General features: G+C 50.2%; 3 protein-coding genes across 9 annotated transcripts; 2 read left to right on the top strand and 1 right to left on the bottom strand.

Annotated features, from left to right (window-relative positions):
• The first annotated feature begins 6,976 nt into the window (after positions 1-6,976).
• Positions 6,977-9,921, top strand: MED11 (mediator complex subunit 11). The gene is made up of 3 exons (XM_064271678.1): positions 6,977-7,129; positions 7,308-7,438; positions 9,405-9,921. Exons 1-3 carry the CDS (start codon positions 7,039-7,041, stop codon positions 9,540-9,542), a joined length of 360 nt encoding a protein of 119 aa, XP_064127748.1. The 5' UTR covers positions 6,977-7,038; the 3' UTR covers positions 9,543-9,921.
• Positions 9,922-10,177: 256 nt separating this feature from the next.
• Positions 10,178-14,482, bottom strand: CXCL16 (C-X-C motif chemokine ligand 16). Its single transcript, XM_003416737.4, has 5 exons — positions 14,050-14,482; positions 13,574-13,703; positions 13,017-13,099; positions 11,296-11,673; positions 10,178-10,640 (listed from the first exon to the last, which is right to left on the bottom strand). Exons 1-5 carry the CDS (start codon positions 14,117-14,119, stop codon positions 10,594-10,596), a joined length of 708 nt encoding a protein of 235 aa, XP_003416785.1. The 5' UTR covers positions 14,120-14,482; the 3' UTR covers positions 10,178-10,593.
• Positions 14,483-14,701: 219 nt separating this feature from the next.
• Positions 14,702-21,273, top strand: ZMYND15 (zinc finger MYND-type containing 15). Of its 7 annotated transcripts, XM_064271675.1 has the most exons (13): positions 14,741-15,857; positions 16,295-16,529; positions 16,608-16,763; positions 17,018-17,178; positions 17,715-17,867; positions 18,199-18,279; positions 18,431-18,547; positions 18,667-18,755; positions 18,848-18,946; positions 19,102-19,255; positions 19,343-19,401; positions 19,678-19,838; positions 20,173-21,273. In XM_064271675.1, exons 1-13 carry the CDS (start codon positions 15,281-15,283, stop codon positions 20,342-20,344), a joined length of 2,214 nt encoding a protein of 737 aa, XP_064127745.1. In that variant the 5' UTR covers positions 14,741-15,280; the 3' UTR covers positions 20,345-21,273. The 7 variants fall into 7 exon arrangements, with proteins under 7 accessions (XP_064127740.1, XP_064127745.1, XP_064127741.1 ...); XM_064271670.1 differs by having other exon boundaries at positions 14,702-14,808; positions 15,263-15,857; positions 16,295-16,763; positions 19,102-19,401; XM_064271671.1 differs by having other exon boundaries at positions 19,102-19,401.
• Positions 21,274-21,950: the final 677 nt, after the last annotated feature.

The following is a 21,950-nucleotide window of genomic DNA, read 5'->3' as shown; positions in this document are numbered from 1 at the left end:
GCTCATGACATCGAACTAAACCATTATTCACCCGCAGGCTTTAAACACTACTAAAATGCCAGTGACCTTGCTTATGCCTCCAACCACCTGAGCAGCCTACTCCCAGCACACCCCCGGAACTTGGTCCCAGGGAAGAACTATCCCCTCTAAAACCTTTCCCCCCAGCACCCCCCTGACTCCCGGGAACCTGCTGCTTGACCCTAAGCTCCTGGTCCACGGATGTCAACCTTTTCCAAGTGAATCAGAATCCTCTGGGAAGCCCGATGGAGTCCCAGGCTGTACCTTCCGAGGTTCTGATTCTGTAGGTGCCAGGAAGAATCCGTGAATATGAATCCGGACTTTTAATTAGCACCCAGGATGACCTTAATGCAGGCGACCCTGGGGCCCCGGTGGTGCAACGGTGAAGAGCTCAGCTGCTAACCGAAAGATCGGCAGTTGGAATCCACCAGCCACTCCTCGGAAACCCTACAGGGCAGTTCTACTCTGTCCTATAGGGTCGCTATAACTCAGAATCAATTCAACAGCAAGGGCTTTGGGTTTGGGTTTTTTTTTTTTTGGTCCTGAGACCACACATTTTTGAGAAACAATGTTTGTTTTTCTTTTTATGTTTTTAATCTGTTTAAGAAGGTAATTCATGCACATGGTTTTAAAAAATATCCAGACAGTAAAAAACAGTAAACAGTGAAAATGAGGTTCTCTCCTGCCCCTGATCCCCAATCTCCCATTTTTTCCTTCCAGAGGCAATCACCCAGAATCAGTTTCTTGATTATCCTCTCAGAGATACTCTTTAGACTCAGTCACACATGCACAAATATGTTGTTAGTTGCCACTGAGTTGATTCTGATTCGTGGCGACCACCTGTGTGCAGAACAGAACTGCTCCACAGGGTTTTCAAGGCTGTGACCTATCAGAAGGAGATCGCCAGGCCTGTTTTCTGAGGTGCCTCGGGTTCGAACTGGCAACCTTCTGTTTAGCAGTTTAGAACGGTTAACCGTTGGCACCACCACCGCCTTTTTTAAACCCAGATGGCGCACACCATGAACACTTCTCTATCTTGCTTCTTTTCACTTAACAGTGTATCTAGGAGAGCATTCCTCACTCCTTCAATACATACAAATCTTCCTCATTCTTTTAAAGGGCGACAGAGTTTCCTTTGCCCAGGTATCACTATTTCCTGATGGGTGTGTATGATGTGGCCACTCTTCGGCTAATTTGAACACTATTACAATGATTACCCTTGAAGCTATGTCTTTTACACACACAACGTATATCTGGAAGACAAATTCTTAACAGTAGAATTTCTGGGCCAAAGAGTATAAGCATCTTTTTGGTCACTGCCAATCTGAGAAGTGAAATATGTTTTAATAGTTTTAATTTACATTTCTTATTGGGTGAGGATAAACCCAATTTATTGTTTTTTTTAATGTATTTTAAGAGCTCTTTATATATTAAAGAAATTAGCCCTTTGTCATATATGTTGCAAATTTTTTCCCAGCTTGTCATTTACCTTTTGAATTTGTTTCTAGTATTTTTTAATGGAGCATAAATTTTTTATTTCAATGTAGTCAATTATAATCTTTTTTTTTTTTTTTTTTATGGCTTCTTGGTTTTTTGCCTCAAAGTTCTTGACTCTTCTACTTTTTCACAATCTGTGGCACTTCCTTTTCTTGCCAGCCTAAAGGTCAAGATCATCATCAACCGCTGTCTCACCAGCACAGTCAACTTCTCCTTGCACAGCACAGGCAGTCCCTGGATTACAAACGAGCTCCATTCCTAAGTCTGTCTGTAAACTGCATTTGTGAGTATGGCAGAACAGCTAGGTACAGTTTGTATCTAACATCAGTTAGTCAAATGTTTGTCTTCATATACAGTATATAGTGTACCTTTCTATGCATAAAAAACATTAAAGAAACACTCCAGATACACTACAACATCTTGAACATAATAATACAATAACAGTGATGTTTTGATGCACGTCGGAAAGTAGGGCCCATTTGTTATTACAAACCATTAGCATGTACCTCGGGGTTGGTTCGTGACTATGGGTTGTACGAAGTCGGATGCTCCTACCCTGGGGGCTCGTGTACCTGCTCCAAACCCCACCGTGGGATCTGTCCAACAACTACCTTTTCTGCTCCTACATAGGGGCTGCTGAGCACTGTAAAAGAAAAATCCCACAACCACACTTATTCATTTTATTCAACAAAAAAAAAAAATTTTTTTTAAACACATCCTAGGTGCCAACCACTGTGCTAGGCCCTGGGTATGGATTTGGGGCAGCTACAAATATATGGTCTCTAACCTCAGCTGGGCCCTCACTACCCACTTGATAACTCTCTCTCTCTCTCCATGTCCCTGGTCACCTCCCTCTCCTGTTCCCATTCTACTCACTGTTTTCTCCAAACCTTCCTTACTCTCACATTGACATCTTTTTTTAAGAGATTAGGCTACGAGGGATGAATGATTTCAATTTCCCACCTACCTGCAAACACTACACCAATTCTCCTACACAACCAAGGTGAAAATACCTTCTCCAGTTCAAAGCTAATCCCTCACCTGTGGATCTCTGCCCTCCCACCTCCTCCTGAGACCTTGATTCATCAAACCACCCCCCTCTCTTCAACCTCTGTCTCTCTCTATTGGCTGTTCCTCCACGGTAAACAAACCCACACAAGAAAGAAGGAAAAGAAAGGAGGGAGGGAGGGAGGAAGGAAATCAAAGCAAAACCACTCCTCCGCTCTAAGGCTTCTTTCACAATAAAACAGACTGTTTCCCCTCTCACTTTTTGTTCTTTTTTTATTTTCAAAATTATATATAGCTTAAGGAGTCAGGTAGTACCACTGGACCTATTAGAATAAAGAGCAAGCCGCCTCCCCTTCCTTCTCAGAGGCAACTACTTTCACCTTTTTTAGATATTTCTTTTGGTATTTACCTTCATACCTCTAAACAACATGCTTATTTTGTTACTTCTTGATTTCTGTTTTAAGCATCATCTACCAACTTCCCACTAAACGAGCTGAAGAGAGCTCTCTTTTCCTTCCCTGCCCCACCGTGGAACACCTTCCACCCTGCCACACACCCTACACTCTCAAGAGAATTAGATCAGTTTGGGTTAGATCAACATTCAGTGCACTGCGTTATTAGGACTATGCGAATGTTATCCATAACTGAGCCACGTGGTATGTTATTACCTTTCTCTTCGTGCACAACTTTGTTTTCCCTGAATAACTGTCATCGTGTAATTTGCTTCTTTGAATTTATCACTAATTCAATCGCATATGCCATTCCAAAAGTCTATATATCCTCTCAGTTCGTTCAGAACAAATTAGACCATCAATCTCCTTCATTCACCTCCTTGAAGAAACCTCTCCTGAGCCTTCTAATCTGTTCCATTCTGAACTGGATGTTTTTCACGCTTGTCACCCTGGGATTTCCCTTCACCATAATCCTGGGGTTTCTCTTCACCTTTCTCATAGTGGAAGACCTTAATTCCTGGATTCCCCATCTTCCTTCTTCTGGGAGAAAAATTCTGAGACCTTGTACATATTAAAACATTTATTCTACCTTCATAATTGATAGTTTGGCCGTTGTGAGACTCTGTTGTTGTTAGCTGCCTGTCAAGTCGGCCCCCCACTCACGGCAACCCCACGCGTTACAGAGTAGAACTGCTCCACAAGATTTTCTTGCCTGTAATCTTTACAGAAGCAGTTCACCAGGCCTTTCTTCCACAGAACTGCTGGGCAGGTTTGAACTGCCAACCCTTTGGTTACCAGCAAATCACCAACCACTTGCACCACTCAGGCTCCTTGTTATGAGACTCTAACTTTCCCCTAAAATCTATCCTTCCATGCTAAGAGAACAATAGCTGACATGTAGGTAAGGGCTGAATTTCCCAGAACTGCCAGGTTGGGTGAGACCACATGACTATGTTCTCCTCGATGGAATGTGAGTAGAAATGATATGGGCCATGTCCTAGCCATACCTGACCCAAGTGTGCCTCCTCCACCTTTTCTCTTCTCCTTCCCTCCTAGCTGCAACCCAGAGGATGGCAGCACCCCAGTTTTGACAATGCAGACAACAGCAACACCCCAGAGCAGTGTTTCTCAAACTTTACACACGAATCATCTAGGATCTTAAAACACAGATACTGATTCAGTAGGTCTGGGGCAGGGCCTGAGAGTCTGCATTTCTAATAAGCATCCAGGTAATGCCGGTGCTGCTGGTCTGCCACCACACTTTTGAGAAGAAAACCCTAAAGGACAGCAGAACTGCACCACTAGCCCTGGTCCCTGTACGACTTTGTGGAGCAAAGCCCCCCACCCACACAGAACTGTTTATGAGGGAAAAAAATTAACTTCTATTTGGTTGAGTCACTGCATTTTCTGGTCTCTGTCACAGCAGTTTAGGCTTCACCCTAACACAGCTAAGTACAGAATTCTAGATTGGAAATTACTTTCTCCAGAAACGGTGAAGGCACTGCTCCACTCACTGACTTGTAGCATGGAGTGCTGTTATTAAGAGGCCCGGAGCCATTCTGATTGCCAGTCCTGAGCATGTAGTCTGTTTTCTCTCTGGAAGCTTTTTAAAGACCTCTCTCTTTGAGCCTAGTGTCTGGTACTTCATGATTTGCCTTGGTGTAGGCCTATTCTCCTCTATTACATTGGGTACTTCGTGGGCCCTTTTAATCTGGAAGCCAAAGTCCTTCCATTCTTTGAAACACTCATGAATTCTTCATGTGATTTCTTCTCCTTCATTTTCTCTGTTCTCTCCTTCTGGAATTTAAACCTCCTGGAGAGATTCTCTAATTTTCTTATCTTTTTCCTCCGGTATGCTATCTTTGTCTTCCGCTTTACTTGCTAGGAAAGTCCTCAATTGCTCTTCTAGCTCTTCTGCCAGACTTTTCATTCCTGCCCTCAAGGCATTATTTTTCAAGTGTGCTTTTTTGTATTCAACCCCTTTTTACAGTATTTCTTTTCTAAGAGCTTCGATAATTTCTGTTTTTTTTAAAGTTTTACCCTATATTGTCTGAAAAAAAAAAAAAAACCCATCGCCCTATTCCAACTCATAACAATCCTATAGGACAGAGGAGAACTGCCCCATAGGGTTTCCAAGGCTATAATCTTTACGGAAGCAGAATGTCACATCCTTCTCCCATGGGACAGCTGGTGGGTTTGTCTAAGGTGGGTTTTTTCCCATTTAATATGCTTTCCGTCTCATTAGAAGGTTTCTTCGGGTATCTAGAAATCCTTTGTTGTCTGTAAGGTGTTAAGAAGTTGACTCAAAGTTCCATGTACATAGTTTGGACTTTCCAACTGTGGGTTTCAGGATGGTGTGATCTTTTTTCTTGGGGAATCCCTGATGTTAACATCCTTAAGTCTTTCCTCTGACCAGTCAAATTCCCCAGAGAAGAATCTTCCAGTCTCCTGCCTGGAAAGTATAAGCCTAGTTGCCAGGGTTCTTGAAACCATAACTCAGTATGTAAACTTTCACTTGATCTCTACTTTCAGTACAGTATTCTTGCCCTCAACGGGGCCCAGTGCCCTCCAGACCAAAGACTTTCTGTTTTCTACCTCGAACAAAGAAACCTCCAGTATTCTGATGAGTGAGGGGTGAGTAGTTACACAGATAAGTGAAGTCAAGGAGGAGATCTGGGGGTGTAACTACTTCAGATAATCCTAACTTTAGTACCACCTTCACCCCAGATTTACGTGATACCACTAATTTAAGGGTAACTTAGGCTGCTGTAGGCTTTCGTCACTGCTGGCTTAGTGACCCACTTCACTGCCAAATCAGTTACCCACCTATCTATTTTCCAGCTTCTCTTGAAAGTTTTGCTGTTAATCCCTCTCCCTGTTTAACATCTCTTTATTGTCATTTTATCAAGATTTAGAGGGGTGAAGTTAAACACTAGTTCCAACAAGTTTGACTGAAAAAGTCCCCATTCATCTTTGTGTAAACTGGCTTTATTCTTGACGATTTTCCATAAGTTGTCAAGAATGACCTTTCCAAAAAACTAAATGTGGTGGTAACACACTTCTTACAATACTTCGAAGGCGCCCAAATGCCTTCAGAATACAATCCAGATTCCTTAGCTTGCAAGCCTTTTCCTGACCTGGCTCGCCCTCCAGACCCAATGCTGTCCCACCTAACCACCACTGTACCTCATTCACTCTAGTCAAACTGAATCCCTTGATGCTGTACCCCAAATGAGCTAGGCGCCTTCACAGCACGACAGACCTGCCTATGCTGTTTACCTTTTCCACTCCAACCTCTCACCCACCTAGCTAATACCTAAAAAAAAAAAAATACCTAGCCCTTTAAAAATTCAGTTCAAGCAGCGCTTTCTCCGAGAATCCTTTTCCTGGACAGAGTTATAGGCCCCTTCTCTGTGCTCCTGGCCATACACTCTAGGCGTATCTCCATCAAAGCATCCAACCCACTGTCACATGAATCTATCTCATTCAACTTTGCATCCTCAGAGCCCAGTACATAATAAGCAACCTGAAACAGAAAGGGAAGAAGGCTGCAATATGAGAACATATTGATAATCTGTTTCAGCTGGGCTCACGGTCAGAGTTGAAGCGCTGGGGCAATAATGTAACATTTACCAACCCAAGCTTTCCCTGGTCCTGACTATGGCGGAGCAGGGTGGGCAGGCAGACGAACATCCCAAAGCTCCCACCATCATCACCCAATACCCAGCAGAGACTTAATAAGTTTTTGCAGAAGAAATTAAATATAGTACACAAAACAGTGTCGTGAAGATTGACAGGCCTGAATGGCTTCAGGCGGAGGAATACTTCGATACCGCCTCTTACCACACAGGTGGTCCCGGGCTGGAGGGGCAGACCAGAACAACCCCACGAGACTCTGGGAGTCGTAGTTCACCAGGTGGACCGAGAAAAAGTAAGACCGCGCCGAGCATCCTGGGAATTGTAGTGCCAGCTAGAGCGCACTCCCTGCGCAGGCGCAAACCGTCGGGCCGCTTCCGGGCTCAAGCGTCGCAGTTCGCAGGAGGAAATCCTGTGGCTTCCCAGAATGATAATGGCCACCTACAGCCTGGCGAACGAGCGACTACGCGCCCTGGAAGACATCGAACGGGAAATCGGCGCCATTCTTCAAAATGCAGGTTCGAGATGCTATGACCGGACGGCACATGCGCCGACTAGAGACTAGGAGCAGGGTGGGCGGGATCTTAAGTCCTTGAGCGGCCAATGTATGGGGGGCTGGGGAGTGGGAGGGACTGGCCTCGGGGCGGGGCTATACCAGCAGTCTCCTGGTAGCCCCGCCCCGTCTCCACCCTGCAGGTACCGTGATCCTGGAACTGTCTAAAGAAAAAACCAATGAGCGACTCCTGGACCGGCAGGCGGCGGCCTTCACGGCTTCGGTCCAACACGTGGAGGCAGAGCTGTCAGCTCAGATCCGCTACCTCACCCAGGTGCGTGTGTCGTAGGAGGTGCCATGAGCAGGCCCTGGCTCTCAGCTTCAGCCTTTTGAGTCCGAGGAGAAGCTTTGGCCTCTGGCGTGGGGCAGGACCAGGCCTCCCAAGCTCGCCCCACACATAATCGGGCCTGATGACACAGGGCATGCTTCTTCCTCTGAAAGGAAAGATTTAAAGGCAGGCCTGCCTACCTCACCGGATTGTATCTCATGACTCACTGGATGGGGAAGTTCCCCGTCCAAAAAATGCTGGAAGCCACTGGACTTTGTCCTTAGAAACTTGGCCTGATTTCAGCATGAGGCAGGTTCTGAAGTCATTAGTAAATTCTTCCGTGTACCAGACACAGCACTATCTTACATAAGCCTACAACAACTTCGTTGTTAGTTGCCTTGAGTCTGTTCAGACTCATGGTGACTCCATTGTGCAGAGAGCTGTTGCAAAGGGTTTTCAAAGCTATGACCTTTCAGAAGAAGATAATCAGGACTGTTTTCCCAGAAGCCTCTGGGTGGTCTCAAACCTCCAACCTTTCAGACCTTCACCCACAACAACTCTGTTGTTGTTGTTGTTGTCAGGTGCCGTTGAGTCAGTTCCAACTCATAGCAACCCTATGGACAACAGAATGAAACACTGCCCGGTCCTGTGCCATCCTTACAATCGTTATGCTTGAGCCCATTGTTGCAGCCACTGTGTCAATTCACCTTGTTGAGGGTCTTCCTCTCTTCCGCTGACCCTGTACTTTGCCAAGCATGATGTCCTTCTCCAGAGACTGATCCCTCTGGACAACATGTCCAAAGTATGTAAGACACAGTCTTGCTCTCCTCTCTTCTAAGGAGCACTCTGGTTGTACTTCTTCCAAGACAGATTTATTCATTCTTCTGGCAGTCCATGGGTTATTTAATATTCTTCGCCAACACCACAATTCAAAGGCATCAATTCTTCGGTCTTCCTTATTTATTGTCCAGCTTTCACATGCATATGATGGAACTGAAAATACCATGGATTGGGTCAGGTGCACCTTAGCCTTCAGGGTGACATCTTTGCTCTTCAACACTTTAAAGAGGTCTTTTACAGCAGATTTACCCAATGCAACGTGTCTTGATTTCTTGACTGCTGCTTCCATGGCTGTTGATTGTGGATCCTGGTAACATGAAATCCTTGATAACTTCAGTCTTTTCTCCATTTATCATGATGATGCTTATTTGTCCAGTTGTGAGGATTTTTGTTTTCTTTAGGTTGAGGTGCAATCCATACTGAAGGCTGTGGTCTTTGATCTTCATTAGTAAGTGCTTCAAGTCCTCTTCACTTTCAGCAAGCAAGGTTGTGTCATCTGCATATTGCAGGTTCTTAATGAGTCTTCCTCCAATCCTGATGCCCCGTCCTTCTTCATATAGTCCAGCTTCTTGGATTATTTGCTCAGCATACAGATTGAATAGGTATGATGAAAGGATACAACCCTGACGCACACCTTTCCTGACTTTAAGCCAATCAGTATCCCCTTGTTCTGTCTGAACAACTGCCTCTTGATCTATGTAAAGGTCCCTCATGGCACAGTTAAGTGTCCTGGAATTCCCTTATGCCATCAAGTCAATTGGAGACACATAGTGACGGACAGAACAGCCCCATAGGGTTTTCTAGGCTCTTATCTTTACATAAGCAAATCACCAGGTCTTTCTCCCGCAGAGCCACTGTGTGGATTCAAACTGCCAACCTTTTGGTTAGCAGCTGAGCACTTAACCTTTGTGCCACCAGGCTCCTTACAACAATTCTAGAAAGCAGTTATTGCCACCCCCATTTTATGGATGAGGTTATCAGAAGTTAAGTGATTTGCCCTAGGTCACCGAGCTACCATGTGACATAACTGGGATTCAGACTCAGAGGAAATGAGAAGAGAGACCTAATGCCTGGCTGAGGGGGGATGGGTAAGGGAGAGAGTGCCCCACTGATGAGTCTAACTGTCCTGTAGGTGGCCACAGGGCAGCCCCATGAGGGCTCCAGCTACTCTTCAAGGAAGGACTGTCAGATGGCCCTGAAGAGAGTGGACTATGCCCGCCTCAAGCTCAGTGATGTGGCCCGCACCTGTGAGCAGATGCTGGAAAACTAGGCCAGGCAGGTGAAGCAAAAGCTTGGAGGGAGACCACCACCTGCACCCAGGACAGAAGCTGGAGACCTGAAGGGATGAGGAGCGCAGGCTGATGCATAATGCCCTGCTGGTCAGGGTACACTAGGACAAAGGGGTAAAAGGTGGCAACCCTACCCACGACTGTGCTCTGGCTCCTCCAGCAGGGAGCTCCTGCTCTGCACTTCACATGACTGCCAACAGCAAGTTCAGAGGGCAGATTGAGATTTAGACACCCTACCCACTTCCTCAGACATGTCCCTGCCCCAGACTTCCTGCAGACTTGGCCCAGTGAAGTCACATTCTTCTTTGTTGGGAAAAACAGGAACTAAGAGTTTTAATAATAAAAGTAATAAAAACAAAATGAGACTCTTCATTGGGGCATGCAAGGGATTATGGAAGTGAAACCAGCCTGTGTGATGTCAGCAGCACAACAGAAAGGGAAGGAAGGTGGGAAAGCCCAGGCCTTTGCTGTGGAGCCTGGGACAGGGAAAGGGAAAGGACTGAGGTCGGGGAGGAGTGGATGGTGTAGTGTGAGGAGAGATTTGGTACAAGAGGGAACCATCAACAGAGAAACCAAGCCAGGAATCATGGTAGAAGAGCGAGGTCTTAGGCCAATGTCTACAGAAAGAAGAATTTATTCTTACAAAAATAATTTTTAGTAGTTAACACACAGAATTTGTCCAAGATATGGTTACAGTGTAACGGGAATTTTACATATAGAACTTGGGGGGGGGTTCTGAGAGGGGGCAGCAGCTGATTATCCACTCATTAAAAAAAACCAACCCATTGCTGTCAAGTCGATTCCAGCTCATAACGACCCTATAGGACAGAGTAGAACGGTCCCATATGGTTTCCAAGGAGCACCCTTTGGTTAGCAGCTGTAGAACTTACTACACCACCAGGGTTTCAGTAAACATTAACAAATATACATAGAGTGCCTACTATGTGCCACATTGTTCGAGTGCACTATATACATATACTAGGAAAAGCACAGTCTGCCATTACAGAGCTTCCGTTCTCAGAGGAGTCGGGTTTAGGTGTTGGAGTCTGGTGCCACTGGTTTGTAATGGAACTGCAAATCTGGAAGGGATAAAGAGGTTGGAAGATGACCTCTGAGATCAAGGGGACTTGGCTGAGGGAGGGACAGTAGCTTGAACTGGGGGATCAGATTCTAAGGCCTTACCCCCATGACCTGGTACGCAGCAAACCAAAACCTGTTGCCATCAAGTCGATTCCAACTCCTAGCAACCCTATAGGACAGAGTAGAACTGAACCATAAGATTTCCAAGGCGGTAAATCTTTACAGAATCAGACTGCCACATCTTTTTCCCCGTGGAGTGGCTGGTGGGTTCAAACTGCTGACCTTTCGGTTAGCAGCCAAGCGCTTAATCACTGTGCCACCAGGGCTCCTTCTGGTACACAGTAGGTGCTCAATAAAGATTTGTGAATTGAATGAACGGCCCCATCTTCCTCCACAGCTCCATCTCCCACTAGCCTACTCTAGCTGCCATTTCCTCCTAGATATTTTCCAAGCACTGGTGTCTGGGCCCTTAGTGGCTTCCCTCCTTCTCCACTGTGTAGCTTCTGGTTGAGTCATCCTTCAAGGCCTATGGTTCATGGTGCAGACAGCCTCAATATTTGTCTGCCTAGGTCAGCCACCTGGGAGTTACTGGGACAGGACCCCTGACAGGGAGGGTCTGGACTCCTGGGGGAGGGTGTCTGAGGTCCCCTTTACCTGGATAGTACAGCCTTGACTGCTCCCTCCTCCTCTTGCAGAGCACATAGAGGAGGACTGCAATGAGAATGAACGTGACGGCCAGGAGGGACAGCACCGGCACCATGGCTGACATCCCACCTGGAGGACCCACGTTGTCTTCCAGCTGCTTCTGGTTCTCCCCAGCCTCAACTCCCAGAGTGGTGGCTTCACTGGAGTAGGTGAGACCTCTGTCCGGAAGGGAGGGCTGCTGGGTGGACTGCAGAGTGGATGGCAGGTATGTCAGGGCAGGCGTGCCTAAGTCTGAAGGTGCTTCATCTGTGGGCTCAGGAACCTGAGTTCTGAGGGGAGGTAAATGCTTCTGGCGGGCCTGACTTTCCCAGAGAGGACGTCCACATTCTGGAGAGGCAAGAAAGAAGGAATCAGAGATACCAGGCACAAGGTGAAGAAGCAAATAGAAGGGTAGTGAGTCAGGGAGAACATCAACGGGACAGGTGAAGGCCAGGAGAAGAGCGGAAAGGTGGAGGACAAAGTCAGCAAACCACAGGACTGAACCACAAACCACTGAACCATGAACAGAATAACCAGAAACCAAGAACAAGTGTGCCTTCTGAACTGGTAAGTCAGGAGACCTGGTTTGAACCTTGGCTCTGCTACAAAGTAGCTGTGAGACCTTATGCTTGTCTGTTAACCTCTCTGGAACTCATTTTTTCAGCTATAAAGTGAGGATAATTTTAGTACTAAGGCCCACGGTAGTTGAGGGAATTAAATGAGATAAAATAGGTTTGCATAGTCAAAAGGGTAGTATGCATACATACCATTAACACTAGGTGGGATGTGGGAAACTTTAGGTGGGCCATGAAAGAACGTTTTGTATTTTAATGGTTGTGTGTTTATGAGAAAGATACAACTGGCACGTCAAAATTTGTGATTTCATGGCTGTTAGTGCTTAGGACAAGTTGCTATTTAAGTTTTTCAACAGTGACTTCTATACACTCAAGATTTTTTCATTGCATTGCATATAAATTTTACCTCAAAAGAAAAAAAGGAACCGTACAATACTGAACTCTAGTTAATAATACACATGCTAAGTGTTTTTGGATGAAGTATTGTAATGCCTGCAACTAATTTTGAAATGTATCAAAAAATAAGATGAAATGATGATGGACAGATAGATAGAGGTGGAATACAACAAGTTTGTTGTTATTAGGTGTCATCGAGTCGGTTCCAGCTCATAGCGCGACCTTATGGGACAGAATAGAACTGTCCCCGGAGGGTTTCTAAGGAACAGCTGGTGGATTTGAACTGCCAACCTTTTGGTTAGCAGCTGAGCTCTTAACGACTACACCACCAGGGCTCCAAAGCAAGTTTAGTAAAATGTTAACTGTAAAATCTAGGTAATGAATACGTGGATGTTCACTGTGCAATTGTTTCCATTTTTGCATGTGTCTTTAAATTTTCCTATTAAAGATTGGGGGAACAAAAATATTGGCTTGATTTCAAGACAAATATTAAGTGAATAATAGCACTACTGGTAGGAGGAACTGGCAAAAAAAAAAAAAGCATGAAGTTGGTGTGAAGTTTGGGAAACAGGGACTAAAGTGAAAGTACTTTGGCCAGAATCAGGAGGTTCTGGGAATGTGAGGTGTCACAAGGCAAAGAGGTGATTCAAAGAAAACTGTAAGGTGGAGTCAACTGAGCCCTGGAGGCAGAACCTGGGGAAGAAAGGGTAAGCCACTCACCTCCACTATCAAAGCAACTCATCAAATGAAGAACCCAGGGTTTGGTGCTGCCCCCACACACAGTCCGGGAATGGAGCTCGAACCTAAGGAAAAAGGACCTGGTCTCAGCTAATGGCTCCTCCCTCCCAGCTCCTTCCTCATTCCAAAGGCATGAAGTCACCACCAAGAGTAAGAGCCATTTCTGCTGGGACTGGGAAGTCCCCAGGTAGGTGGGGCAGTGAAGTGTAGGAAACTGGGGCAAACATAACCCAGAAAGGGGGCTACATGTGCCCACAAGAAGTTTATCTTTGACCATAAGAGGGTCCTAGAGGTAGCTGGTGGAAATCCTGGTGGCGTAGTGGTTAAGTGCTATTGGCTGCTAACCAAAAGGTCAGCGGTGTGAATCCACCAGCTGCTCCTTGGAAACTCTATGGGGCAGTTCTGCTGTGTCCCTGTAGGGAATCAACTCCACGGCAACAGGTTTGGTTTTTTTGGTTTTTTTTTTTTTTTTGTTAGAGGCACCTGGTAGGGAGGGACTGGACAGACACTGCCCTCCAAGGGGTGGGTGAGCAGATTACCTGACAAAGAGCCGACAGCATGTGTAGCCTTTAAGGTGTTTTCGGAAATGTTCCTTCTGTTCCATTGTGGGGGTAGAAATTAAACGATCACAGTAACAACTTCCAGTGACACTGCCCTCGTTGCCATCGCCTGAGCAGGACAAAAGTGGTCACACAGGTTCCCAGGCCGAGGGGCTCTCCCAGCCCTTACTTAGCCTCCAGCCCACTGCCCCATTGCACCTCTTCCCTAGACTCCTGGGCCAGACCCCCAGGTTCAACCCACATATCACTCATCCTAAAGACTCCATCATCCTACCTGGGCGCGGGTGCCTCTGTCCGCAACCCCAGGCAACTTGGCCCTACCCTTGCCACCTTGGGGGCTCTAGCGCACCTGACTCCCAACTTATTCAACTCAACCCCCTTGCTCCAGTACTGCCCGCATTCCCCTACCACACAGTCACACACACACACATCCCTTTCCCCGGCCCTCGACGAACCTGGCAAGGTCAGTCCAGCTATCAGGAGGAGCAGGAACACGCGGAACTCGAGTTCGAGGCCCCGACACATCGCGGCACGCGCCAAAGTTTGGGGGCGCACCGTCTGACACCTAGGCGGACTCCAGCCACGCGCGGCGTCCGTCTGGTTTCCCAATGGCTTTCTCTTCCTTCCCCTGCTTGGCCGTGGGCGCCGAGTCGCGGCTGAGGAGCGGCCAGTGGCTCCCGACGCCCCGCCGTCTGAACGGACGTGCGCTCTGTCCCTCCAAGCCCGCCGGCCTCGCGGCGGGGAAACCCCGAGGGCGGAGCGCCCGGTCCCGTGGCCCAGCGCCGCCCGGGGGCCTTCACCTGGGGGCGGCCAGGAATGTCGGAATAAACCGAAAGGAAACAGGCGGCAGGACGAGGTGGGGCAGGCTGGCAGGGGCCCGCCGGGCCGATTCGGTTAGGGGGTCCTGCTGCCCGCGCGCGCCCCAGGCCGGTCCGCGGAAGCTGGGCGATGGAGAGCGACCCGTCCCAGCCTCCTCCAGCCGCCTTCACTTCCCCGCCGGGCTGCGGGCGCCGCGGGACGCAGCGCAGTCACATGGCACGGGGCAGAGGCCGAGGCCAGCCTCCCTCCCACGCACGCACTCACCGCTGGGGGCCTGGACCCGCGGACGCCACCGCCCAGGGGCGTGGCCACCGCGGAGCGGGCTGGGGGCGCGGGGGCCCTACGTCACGGCTGCCCCCCGTGGTATTTACCTTCGAAAGTGGTGGCGGCTGCAGGTACCGGAGCAGTGGGGCGGCGGGGAGGGGCTAGCTCTACCAGGGCTCAGCGTCAAACCGAGGGGATGTCCTGCCCCATTCCCTCCTCCCATACCCCACAGACAGTCAGGCAGACCCTCCCCGGTAGGATTAGCCATCCTCATCTCCACCCTCAATTCAAACCCTACTTTTGAGGATTCGAGTCCTCGAATTTTGAGCCCCAAAATTTTGAACCCTGAGTGCTCATCCTCAACCATAATCTCCCACTTTCAAGCTTCACCCCTATTCTGGTACCTGAACTCCCATCCTCAGCCCTGAAAACCCTATTCTCAGCTCCTAGCCCTCACCCGCAGATGGCTCCCCAAGCGACTCTCAAACGCAGCCCTTCCCCCGTTCGTGACCAAGCCCCAAACTCTCTTCCCACCACCCCCTCCCTCACCATATATCCCCCTTCCTCTGCTCCGTCTGGGTCCAGGCCCTGTGCCCCGAAGACATGGAGTTTGTGTCTGGATACCGGGATGAGTTCCTTGATTTCACTGCCCTCCTCTTCGGCTGGTTCCGCAAGTTTGTGGCAGAGCGAGGGGCTGTGGGGGCCAGCCTTGAGGGTCGGGGGCGGCAGCTGGAGGCTCAGATCAGAAGACTGCCCCAGGACCCTGCCCTTTGGGTGCTCCATGTCTTGCCCAACCGTAGTGTGGGTATCAGCCTGGGGCAAGGGGCAGAGCCAGGTCCTGGGTCAGGCCTGGGGGCTGCCCGGCTCCTAGGAGAGGAGCCCCCACTTCATCTTCGAGACCTCAGCCCCTATGTCAGCTTTGTCAGCCTGGAGGAAGGGGAGGAGGAGGAGGAAAATGAGGAGGAGGAGAAAGGAGAGGATGAGGGTGCAGGCTCAGAGAAGGTGGAACCAGAGGAGGCTGGGGAGCCAGCCACTACCAGCAGGGAGTCCCCCCAGGAAGCAAACCCTCCAGGGGAGCCAGAGGAGGCTGAGCAGGAGGCAGGAGGTGGTGAGGATGGTTGCGGAGAGAACAGGGCAGAGGATGAAACGGGACCCGAGAAGAGGAAGGGACAGAGAAGTGGTAAGAACTCAGGGCTCGCCCTGCCCTACCTCTTGCCCAGCCAGGCTCCCTCTTCCAGAGCCCTCTCCTACCCTCCAGAACCCAGCCAGGGGTCACAAACTGATGTCCTTCAGGAGAAGTTTTCATTGACCCACGGTGTTTTTGTTTTTTTGTTTTTTTTTAATTTGAGCCAACATTTAAACATTGAAAGAATAAAAATTCAGAAATCTGGATTTATACTTTTTCAAGAGAAATCTAAAATTCTGACAGCAGGCCTACATTTCTACGAGGCAGCAAATGCAGGCACTACGTAGCAGCTACCGCTTCTCCATGGGGCCTGCCCTCTCCACCTCGTCCCTTTACTCACATAGGTTACTTAACTAGCCCCTGTAGGCATTTCAGTTTGGAACTCTGACCCTGACCATCTTTGCCCTGCTGCCTTTTCCCTCTTTCTCCAGAGGCTGCCCCCCTGCACCTTTCCTGCCTCTTACTGGTGACAGATGAACATGGCACCATCTTGGGCATTGACCTACTAATGGATAGAGCTCAGGGGAGTGCAGACCGGAACTCAGGAACGGAGAACCTGGCTCCTCGGGCATACGCTCTCCTCTGCCACAGCATGGCCTGCCCCATGGGATCCGGGGACCCCCGAAAGCCTCGACAGCTTACTGTGGGAGATGCCCGGCTACACCGGTATAGAAATCTGACATCTGAGGGTGGGAGGCCTGGACTCCTGAGCCCCAGCCTGACATCATCTCTGTCCCCATCCAGAGAGCTGGAGAGCCTGGTCCCAAGGTTGGGAGTGAAGTTAGCCAAAACCCCAATGCGGACATGGGGTCCCCGGCCAGGCTTTACTTTTGCCTCCCTTCGGGCTCGAACCTGCCATGTTTGTCACAAGCACAGCTTTGAAGTGAAGCTGACACCCTGGTGAGCAGCCAGCAAAGATGGAATGAGAGGGAAGAGGACCCCAATAGTCAGGCAAACAGAAAGCAGACTGGTGGGGGGCTCAGCAGGCAGACAGAGAGAAGAGTAGGGGGATGAAACAGGGACAAAAATACAACAAACAAGCTGTTACAGACAGTATACGGACAGACCAACTGCCATATGGGCAGCTTCAGGGCAGAGGGATAACAAAGGCCCTACAGTGTAGCACTAGGTGCCAGCCACCGCATGTCTCCCAGCCCCCAGTGTAGCGCTGTCTTGTACTGTGGAGAGGCTTGTCTCCTGGCCGACTGGCGGCGATGCCCAGATGATGTGAGCCACCGATTCTGGTGCCCAAAGCTTGCAGCCTTCATGGAGCGGGCAGGAGAGCTGGCAACTCTGCCTTTTACCTACACTGCAGGTACCATCCGGAAGTCAGGATGGGGCGGGGGACCAGGTCTGTGGGACTGAGACCTGAGTACCTAGGAAAGGGAACAGAGTCCTGGTATTGAAGGCTATGTCCTGGGGGCTGGGGTCTAGATCCCTGGAATAAGGACCTGGTGCTGTGTATGGGGCTGGGGGCTAGATCCCTGGGGCTGGAGACAGGGTCTCTGGAGCTGAGGACTGAGTGCCAGGGTTCCTGAGAGCTTAGGGGACCCCAGGATAGGGATTCAAACACTTGCTCCCTTCCCAGCTCCATCACTGGTGCTGTGACCTTACACAAATCACTTTCTTTCTCTAAGCCTCCACTTCCTCATCTGCAAAACAGGGATACAAAGAAATGTTAAAACCCTAGGAATTGTTATAAGGATAACATGGGCTCAGTGCCTGGTCCACTGTAGTTCCCTGCCTAATGAGAGCCAGACTCAGACCCGGGGTCCTCAGGGGAGGCTGAGGAGAGCTAAAGCCTGGGGTCCTAGCCACCAGGTCTTCAACCCCTCCCTCCTCCTTCTCCAGAGGTGACCAGTGAAACTTTTAACAAGGAGGCCTTCCTGGCCTCTCGGGGCCTCACTCGTGGCTACTGGACCCAGCTCAGCATGCTGATTCCAGGCCCCGGAATGCCCAGACGCCCCAGGGGCCACACTCCATCCCTCAGCCTTCTTCTCAGCGGTGCGTGGGGCCTCTCTTCACGCATGGCCCCTCAGCCCATGGCCCCTCAGCCTAGAGGGAAGTTGTCCAGGTCCTAGATAACCCCTCCACACTCATACCAATCCCCTTCCCTCCACCACCTTCCAAGGCCATTACAGGCCTTTCCCCAACCCTGGAAGAAGTTGCTCCTGCCTACCCCATCCAGAATCCTCTTCCCCAGGCAAGCCCCCATTCCACTTGCTGCAGCTCCAGGCCATCTCACAGGGGAAACGGCTCTTTGGAAGGAAGAGGTGGATGGGCCAGGTGGGGGGCTCACTGACACCATACCCCCCTCTTCCTTTCATTCTCTCAGGGGATCCTTACCAGCTTCTCCAGGGGGATGGGCCTACCTTGATGCCTCCTGTGCCCCCAGATCCACCCAGGAGTCTCTTTGGTGAGTTGGAGGGGCCCTGAGGGAGCTAGGGGCAGGGACAGGGGCTGGGGGGCCAGAAGCCTAGGTCCCTAAGAAAAAGGGGGCCATTATTAGTCTGAGCAGTTGGGGTCTGGGCCTGGCGCCAGGTCCCCCTGTAACCCAGTCTCCCCAGGCTCATGGCAGGATTACTACACGTGGCGGGGCCTCAGCTTGGACTCCCCCATGGCTGTGCTTCTCACCTACCCACTGACTGTGTACTACGTCATCACCCACCTGGTGCCCCAGTCATGTAAGGAGAGCAAGGCCGGCAGGGGGGGGGTGCATGGAGCGGGGGCACGGGGAGCTGGCAGTAGGCAGGAGGCAGAAGGGAGGGAGACCATATCCTTAAAAAGTTGGCTTCTCACCCAGTCCCTGAGCTCAACATCCAGAATAAACAGTCTCTGAAGATCCATGTGGTGGAGGCTGGGAAGGAGTTTGATCTTGTCATGGTGTTTTGGGTATGTCCCACCAGGCCTTGAGGTTGGGCATTTGGGTATGGGAAGGTAGACGTAGGGTAGAGCCCAGGTCTGTCCTCCTCTCTGTCCTTCAGGAGCTTTTAGTCCTGCTTCCCCATGTGGCTCTGGAACTGCAATTTGTGGGTGATGACCTGCCCCCTGAGAGTGACCAGCAGCATTTTACTCTGCAGAGGGTGAGAGCTGAGGGGAGCCCCACTCTTCAGTCCTGATCTCTCTACTGCCCTTTTGACTAGGCCCCTCCTTTCCTCTCCCCATTCCTGTCTTGCCTGATGCACCCTCCAGCAACCTGACTGCCAGTGGCTTCCCCACCTCACTCCTGGCCCTCCAGGATGGTCCCGAGGTGTCTGTCCGCCCTGCTTCTGGAGTATCAGCACGGCTCAGCTCTGGGACTAAGGAGAAGGGAGGCCGCAGGGACCTGCAGATCAAGGTGTCAGCACGGCCCTACCACCTGCTTCAGGGGCCCAAGCCTGACCTGGTTATCGGTGAGAGCCTAGGGCCCAGGGGTAGGTGGGGAAGCTGGGGGAGAAGCCTACCGTGGGAGCCAGCCTCTCCCTGCTGTCCTCCTGCAGGGTTTAACTCTGGCTTTGGTCTCAAGGACACGTGGCTGAGCTCTCTGCCCCGGTTACAGGTGGGGGATGGGGACTAAGGGGAACTCCTGTCACCTCCTGCCCAGGCTCTCATCTTCCTGAGTCCCTGGACTCTCTCCTCTTGCCCATCATCTGCTCCACAGACTTGGGGGGTGCGTTTGGGTCCTCTTGTCCCTCTGTGTCTGTCTTGTGCCCCTCCCCCATCCTGGTGTGTTCTGGGTCCTCAGTTTCCAGCTCTATTAGCCACCCTGGTTGCAGGAGAGGTACCTGGGGGAGGAGCCTCGGAGAGCGTCTCTGAGGCCCTGCCCCACCCGCAGTCCCTCCGCGTGCCAGCCTTCTTCACCGAGAGCAGCGAGTACGGCTGTGTGATGGACGACCAGACCATGGCAGTGGCCACAGGAGGGGGCACCAGCCCTCCACAGCCCAACCCTTTCCGCTCCCCTTTTCGCCTCAGGGCGGCGGACAACTGCATGCCCTGGTGAGGGCCCGCGACCCTCCCTCCTTCCTTTCTGAGCCTTAACTTTGCTTCCTCCGCATCCTAAAAGGCCCACTCTATCCTCTCTGCTCTTGGGACCCTCCCCGCCCCATCCACACCACCCAACTTCTCTGCCACCACGACTTGCCACCACCCACTCTGGTCCCCACAACTCTCCAACACATGCATCTTTAGATCCAGCGACAGAATCTTGCGACTCCTCGCCCCACTCCCAAAAAGGACCCTGCTACCCGCCAGCTAGCCTAGCCCCACGTCCAGCCTGGGACGCAGGGCCCCACAAGCCTCGTCCCTGACCGCGCTCACGCGCCGCCCTCAGGTACTGCAACGCCTTCGTCTTTCATCTGGTCTACAAGGCCGTGCAGGGCAGTGGGGCCCGCGCGGCGCCCGGCCCCGCGCCCCCGGCCCCGATTCCTGCGGCTCCTCCAGCCCCCGCCAGAAGACGCCGAGGAGAGAAGAAGCCCGGACGGGGGCCCCGCCGGCGGAGATGAGCGCTGAGAGAGTAGCAGGCCACCTGCTCCGCCGACAACGTTAGATAGGAAAAGTGGAAAAGTGCTAGGCGGCGGGGGAGGGCTGGTTGGTGGAACACGAAAAGGTAAATAAAATTACTTGTTTGAAATCTCTGAGTCATTGATCTTTTTTGATTTTTGTTGTTGCCAGGTGCCGTGGAGTCGATTGTGCAGAGTAGAACTGCTCCATAGAGTTTTCAAGGGTGTGACCTTTGGAGGCAGATCACCAGGCCTGTTTTCTGAAGCGGCTCTGGGTCGGTTCCAACTGCCAACCTTTCGGTTAATAGTCTAGCCTGTAAAAGCCAAACGCTTAGCCGTTTGCGCCACTCAGAGATCCCTTTTGATCATATGCTCAAAACTGGATCATTAAACTGGAAAGTGATGAAGAGGGAGATAAGGATTTAGGAACGATTTACTTTCCTCCTGAGTCCCGGGACGGTGTAAACGGTTAACGAGGCACCTCAGAAGAAAGGCCTGGCAATCTACTTCCCCCAAATCAGCCATTGAAAACCCTGTGGAACCTAGTTCTACTATGACATACATGGGGTCGCCATGAGTCGGCATCCACTCGACAGCAACTGGCTTTACTTTCTCTAAGCCCCTTGCAGTCCCTCTGATGCTGTCCTCTCTTTTGCTTGAGACTCCGACCCTCCTCGGTCGGTCCAAACCTTCCTTAATTTTTATGTCGATAAGCCGTTTTCCAGCCCCAATAACCCTCAGGGACCCACCCCAAGGATAGAAACACAAAGTGGCTTCTGACTAAGGTGGCAGGAATGTCTGGCACACAGACCCTTTGATTTAGCTTCAGTGAAAGGCCCCAGACACCAGTTGTGCACGTTAGAAACTTGGCAGCCATCCTTGACTCCACTGGCTCTCATCCCTAATATCCAGTAACAAGTCACTCCTGCTGAGTCGTGACGTAAAATCACTTAAACCTATCAGCTTATTTCCAGTCCCACTGCAAACTGCATTGCAGCCAGAGTATTCCTTCTAAAACTGACATTTGAACACATTACTCCTTAATGCGTTGAAGCACATTACTGCTTAAATCCCTTCAGTGAGTTTCTTCAGATCTTGAAGTTGTCTTGAGTGTGAGCTGGGTTTACTGGATAGCGTATAGAAAGGAAAAAAATAGTGGAGAAACCTAGCAAACACCACCTTAACCAAGTGACCAAGGTTAATAATAAATAACAAGTCATGCTGACATCATGTGCCCCCTGACATGATGGGATGAGAAGGCCACATCACCTCTGTGGTATTCTTCCTCCAAGTCTAACCACAAGAAAGCACCAGACAACTCCAAATTATGGGACAGTCTACAAAATACCTGACTACTATTCTTCAATAGTGTCAAAGTCGTGAAAGACAAAGGAAAAGACCAAGAAACTGTCACAGAATGGAAGGGATTATGGAGACATGACAATGGAATATGATATGTTGCCCTGGATTCGATCCTGGAACAGAAAAACTAGAGAAATCCAAATAAAGTCTGTAGTGCAGCTAATCATATTGTAGCAATGCTCATTTCTTAGTTCTGAAAAACATACAATGGTTCTATAAGCTGTAGCGTTAGCAGAAGGTTCGTGGA

The sequence above is a fragment of the Loxodonta africana genome, chromosome 18 (assembly GCF_030014295.1).
Source record: "Loxodonta africana isolate mLoxAfr1 chromosome 18, mLoxAfr1.hap2, whole genome shotgun sequence".
NCBI lineage: Eukaryota > Metazoa > Chordata > Mammalia > Proboscidea > Elephantidae > Loxodonta > Loxodonta africana.
The sequence above is the reverse complement of the archived record's forward strand: the minus strand, read 5'-3'. Positions and strand labels throughout refer to the sequence as shown.